The 6,324-nt window shown below is 32.1% G+C and overlaps 1 protein-coding gene across 1 annotated transcript in view; it reads right to left on the bottom strand.

Moving 5' to 3' along the window:
* The window catches only part of LOC106463762 (palmitoleoyl-protein carboxylesterase NOTUM-like), an 87,957-nt gene continuing 81,633 nt past the window's right edge, over positions 1-6,324 (bottom strand). Inside the window, exons 6-10 of the mRNA XM_022391350.1 lie at positions 5,949-6,007; positions 5,384-5,486; positions 4,538-4,726; positions 1,073-1,173; positions 1-143 (exon numbers count right to left, since the gene is read on the bottom strand). Coding sequence (XP_022247058.1) covers positions 1-143; positions 1,073-1,173; positions 4,538-4,726; positions 5,384-5,486; positions 5,949-6,007 — 595 coding nt within the window. The remainder of the gene's footprint in view (positions 144-1,072; positions 1,174-4,537; positions 4,727-5,383; positions 5,487-5,948; positions 6,008-6,324) is intronic.

The raw sequence follows: 6,324 nt of genomic DNA, 5'->3' as shown, positions 1-6,324 counted from the left end.
TTACGACACGTTTTGCAGAGTTCTCCTCAGTTCTTTGCCCATGTTGTGTATATAGTCCCATTGGGCTTTGGTCGCTGGAGCAACCACATTATCCGCTGTCATCTGGGCTTCATCAAACAGCCACTGGAACACGAATACTGGTGCTGGATGAATATAACGAATTATCAGATATCATTTTATAGTTTATCTATTTTCTTTTTTATTATTGTTGTTCTTACGCAGGGCCGGACTGGGGGGGGGGGGTAAGAGGCGAAATCGAAGGGACCCCGACGAAGAAAAAACAGTGAAAAACTATATGCCTCATGAACAGTGAAAAACTGTATGCCTCATGAACAGTGAAAAACTGTATGCCTCATGAACAGTGAAAAATTATATGCCTCATGAACAGTGAAAAACTGTATGCCTCATGAACAGTGAAAAACTGTATGCCTCATGAACAGTGAAAAACTGTATGCCTCATGAAAATAATCTGTTGGAAAATGTGTCTCTTTGAAAAAAAGTGAGTTTAGTCGTTTCATATAAATCTATTATTTTATAATTCTTCATTAACATGTTCTTACAACTTGTTCTTTTCATAAATACTTGCGTGGCTATGAAACAACTAACTTCTTTGTCATTACTTTAACAAATATTAGAAATTATGACTTTTCAATATTATTTACCCATCGCTTTTCTTTGTAATTAATAAATAGTGTTGAGTTATATTCGATTTATTAATGAACTTCAATAACGAGGCCCCCCTACAAAATTTAACCCCTCAAGACCTTAATCCGGACCTGCCCTTAAGTATTTGATAAACTTCTGTCTACCATCAAAAAATAACCGCTTTTTCATATATAGTTGTTTCCAAGTACTTGATAAAATACTCATAAGAGACTATTTAAATACATTTTACCAACTTATGGAGAAAACAGAACTGGTAATGCGTAGTTCACGTAGTTGGATATCTATATCCAAAATTAGTAATACGTAGTTCACTTAGTTGGATATCTATATTCAAAATTAGTTATGCGTAGTTCACTTAGTTGGATATCTATCCATTGAGGTCTTAGAATCGAAAAGTCTGACCTACTTTTTAGAGTCCGGTAGATTCTATAACCAAAATAACACCTCCAGTGTTCTTCAGGATCGTAATCAGCCTTACATCGTTCTGGAACTTGGCCATTCCACAGTCTAGGAAGAACAGAAAAGAAGATCTAACATGAGAACAAAGTATAGATATATCAATTGACGTGAAATTCCTATCTTTGTTGTGTTAATACAGACTCTTCTCGATGTTTTCGTCTGAACGAATTATCAATGAAAGGTATTTCAACTTTTCTTCCCTATTGCATAAAAGAGGACGAAGTTTTTATTAATAAGTAAGATATTCAAGATAGAACACTGATATAATCCTGAAAATATTTTTTTTTGGATATGACACGATAATATCTAGGAAGTTACAGTTTAATATTGTTTAGAAGATAGTCATGATATCTTTTGTTTTTGTCAAATTGTTGAAGCCACAAATATATTCATTTATAAATAATAACAATTTAATTGTGGAAAATCTACCCATAAGCTAAACATACTGAAATAAATGATTGTAGAGAATAAAATATTTGTATACAAGGTAACCTGTAACTTTTGTATGATTATTAATACCTCAGTAACTTGCAACAATATCGGCCCACTAGATACCTAAATTTATATTATTTTGTAGCTTGAGTAAAACAGAACGATTTTATCGGAGTAAAGAAAGATGTATAGTTACTTGAAAAAAGACAAGACGATGTATTATCCAAAGTATTAAATCCACCTCTACTATGATTCTGTATGTCATGTTTTTATTTGATTTTTTGAGCAGCTGTTGGCTTGACTAAATTCTAAATTTCAGTTCCGCAATATAATTGATGTTGTTGAAGAAGTATGAATGAAAGTATACGTTGTAGAAAATGTTAATACAGCGGAATTTATGGTCTCATCCAATCCCCCTTTTTTAATATCCTCAAATGAAGAATATGTGTGTAAAATGTTGGTACGACAGCATTTGTGGTCTAACCTAATGCCCTGATTAATATCGAAGAACATGGGTCATAAATGTTGGCACTACAGCATTTATAGTCTAACTTAATACCTTGTTTAATATTCTCAAACGAACAACATGCATATGCATTGTTGGTGCACTTAATACTCTAAACTCAAGAACATGTGTGATAAGTGTTGACATAACAACATTTACAGTATGGCCTAAGGCACTATTTAATTTCATCAAATGAAGAACGTGTATATAAAATATTGGTACGGTACAATTTCCTGCCCCACTATTGCCCTGTTTAATATCCTCAAATTATTCTTCGTTTGAAGATACTAAACAGGGTATTCAACTAGACAATAAATTCTGATGTACCAACAATGCCCATATATCTGCTTCAAGTGAGGATATTGAATGTGGCATTGTGTGAGAAACCTAAATGCTGTGGTACTAGCGTTTCAAATACATGTTCTTTTATATATATATATATGAGATGTTGGTACCTCAAAACTTGTAGTCTCATCTAGTGCCCTGTTTAATATCCTCACATCAAGAACATGTATGTGAAACGCTAGTACCACAGCATTTGAGGTCTCACCTAAATGGAGAACATGCATGTATAATGTTAATACAGCAGAATTTCAATAAACACCACGACACAAACTTGTCACCCATTGTCACAAGAAATGTCCTCGTTTTCATACACGACTGTTCATTTATTGAAAATCGAAATGGTGTATTTAAGTGTTTTACACAAAAAATAAACCCATCATTCTAGTCTGGCTGAAGACACACACCCAATGAAAGAATAGACCGTTCCAAGCTTTTACTTGTTGTTAAACAACTCTATTCAATTATGTACTAGCTGCCCACTGTCGGATAACAATACGAAGAATTAAATTGTGGCGAAATGCTACAAGTTCTTCAAATACCTATACTTTTCTGTGAGTGTAAAATGCTTAAATACACCATTTCGATTCTCCATACCTCACTACTATAAAGGCTTGGTTTGGTGTGTTATTTTTGTTGGTGGTAGTGTTTAGGATTATTAAGGAGGAGTGGAATTCTCCGAAACTAGTTTGGCTCAAAATATACCCCCAATGAAAGAATAGACCATTCGAGTCATTTACTTGTTGTTAAACAAATGTTTAAACATCTCTATTCAAATATAATAAAGATGTTAAATAGGAATTAAATTATTTAAATTATATAACGATTGATAGAGGGTATAAACGTAATATCATAGTTAGAATTTATAGCAAATATTGTAATAAATTACAAATATTTGAGTGTACTAAGTTACAAACAACCAAAAAGAAAAGTAGAGCAAGAATATGTTTGTTACCACAAACGAGTAGTGTTTTCATTATGTTAATTAATGTTAACATAATTAATTAATATTATTAATCGATTGAAAGTTAAAAATTGAACTAAAAGATAAATGAAGAATATATAAAATTTCATGTAGTTGGGTTTAAATTATAGTGGAAGACGTGCAGAAATTTGAAGTTTAGAATAAAAGAACATACAAATGCAGTTACTAAATTGAAAAGGAATTATACAGCCTTGGCTGAATATGTGGCGAACTCTTCACATCTCATTGATTAGGACAATGTGAAATTATTTAAAGAGGTGAATTTAAAAAACGAATATAGCAGGGTCATTAGTGATTGTTAGAAATAAAATGATGATTTTGATTAGAGATTTGGTTCCAGGCGCCACGGAATTCCATTTTGTAAACTGCGCCACTGTACAATATATTAATTGTACAAGTACATCATTTACTCTAGTACATAAACGAATCCCAGGTATCCTTCTATGTCTCCTGAAGATAATGGATCATGTTGTCCATCGAAACATATAGAATGTATGGTGTTGTTTTTTAACATTATACAAATAACGTTATTTTCCATGTGGAAACATTGGTGTCGCGATGTTTATTGAAAATATGCATGAGTGCTGTCAGTCTAATGTCCTTACAGTAGAACTTATTGTCTCGTTTAATGCCCTATCTAATATTCACAAATAAACAACAACTATATGAAATGTTAATACTACAGCATTTGTGGTCTCACCTAATGCCCTATTTAATATCCTAAAATGAAGAAAATGAATATGAAATGTTAACACTACAGCATTTGTGGTTTCATCTAAAGTCCTGTTGAATATCCTTAAATGAAGAACATGAACATGAAGTGTTAATACTACAGCATTTGTGGTCTCATCTAAAGTCCTGTTGAATATTCTTAAATGAAGAACATGAACATGAAGTGTTAATACTACAGCATTTGTGGTCTCATCTGATGATGAGACCACAAATGCTGTGGTATTAACATTTCATATTCATGTTCTTCATTTGAGGATATTAAACAGGACATTAGATGACCACAAATTTTATTGTACCAACATTTTACATACACGTTCTTCATTTGAGGATATTAAACAGGGCCAATGCCCTGTTTAATATCCTCAAATGAAGAACGTGTATATAAAATGCTGGTACAATAAAATTTGTGGTCTGACCTAATGCCCTGTTTAATAGCCTCAACTGGAGCACAGGTATGTGGATCAAAACACTCCATTGGCTTGTAGGGCTCGTTGTCCAGGAACCAGCCAGAGTCAACAAGACCTCTAACCTCCACTCCAGCGTTTAGTGATTTCAACGTGTCTGCTACGCGGTCCAGGTTAACTAAAACACCAGCGCCACCAGCACTAAAACAAAAAAATATTTGAAATTGATCGAGTGTGGATGTAAAAAAAAATTCAAAAAGCAGTTATCTATAAAAACATGTGAGGCTATTACGTTGAATAATATGCAAATACTAGACGAAATCAACTAATAATTGAAATGGAAGGACAGAGAAACATCAATGTTACTTAAATAAAACTCGTATAGTTAGAAAACAACTATTATAATCATGAATATGTTCAGTGAGACAAGACAAAGAGGATAATATCATTAATCATCTGTAGAAAGTATTACACTCAATACAATATAAATTCAAGAAGATGCGATCAACCCAGTAATGGTATGTAATACTTATTTACGTAATAATAAGTTAATGTGTTCATTAAGTATCAAAAATAACCAATAAATGACAAAGATACACACCGGATAACAAAATTAAGAAACTATCATAGTGATTGTTCAGTAATAATTACAGATGAACTTTTCTTTCTCCAATAACACCGTACAAATGATATCAAAGTTCGTCAAGAAACACACTGAAGTATCGAACAGTCAAATAACAAAATGTTTTCAATAATTTAATTTTATATCAAAAATTACATTCTTCGGTTTAATTTATCGCAATTCTTGTGATTCATCTTATTAACTTGTTAATCGATTTATGGGATCTTATCACACACCTACTGCCTGCCAAGAGCAACACGTCTCCATCAGAAAGTCCTCTAGGTAACAAATCTTTGATAACTTCAAGTATTATCTGAGCTCCCAAAAATGCAAACGCATCTGAAAAAAGAGGAAGTTATATTTACAGTCCTCCAAGACAAAAAATAACCATGGCATTTCATAAATTTAACTTTTCGGGTTTCTTATACGCTAAATAATGCACATTGTTTTGAACAATATGTGTAATAAACAAAACCCAAACAAACCTATACTATAACAAAGTAAAAAGTCGTAAAATTTCAAACATGATAAATAATATATATACAAGTAGAAATATCGGAACTGGTTTTACAAGTTAATAAATATACCATTACTACGGTATGAGCAAACTTTACAACTGAATAAATATACCATTACTACGGTATGAGCAAACTTTACAACTGAATAAATATACCATTACTACGGTAGAGCAATCTTTAAAACTGAATAAATATACCATTACTACGGTATGAGCAAACTTTACAACTGAATAAATATACCATTACTACGGTATGAGCAAATTTTACAACTGAATAAATATACCATTACTAGTGGCTGGTGATGCTCCGCTCCACGTATCACTGGAACAGTAGGGAATATAACTGTAAACAAATGAATAAAATATATCACAAAATATACTGTTATTACTGGAGTAAAACGTCCGGAACAAATAACACAGGCCTGCGAATTTAAACTTCATAAAAGTTGTTTTGGATTAAATAACAGATTTTTCATAATTCAGTTACGCAGAGTTCAAAACTAATATTCATTTTTTTCGATCACGTAAGGTTTTTTACAAATCGGGAAGAAAAAAACTCTTTCAGTTACGCAGAGTTCAAAACTAATATTCATTTTTTCGATCACGTAAGGTTTTTACAAATCGGGAAGAAAAAAACTCTTACTTAGATCAAATTATTAT

This window comes from Limulus polyphemus, unplaced genomic scaffold (assembly GCF_000517525.1).
Source record: "Limulus polyphemus unplaced genomic scaffold, Limulus_polyphemus-2.1.2 Scaffold1476, whole genome shotgun sequence".
Lineage (NCBI taxonomy): Eukaryota > Metazoa > Arthropoda > Merostomata > Xiphosura > Limulidae > Limulus > Limulus polyphemus.
The sequence above is the reverse complement of the archived record's forward strand: the minus strand, read 5'-3'. Positions and strand labels throughout refer to the sequence as shown.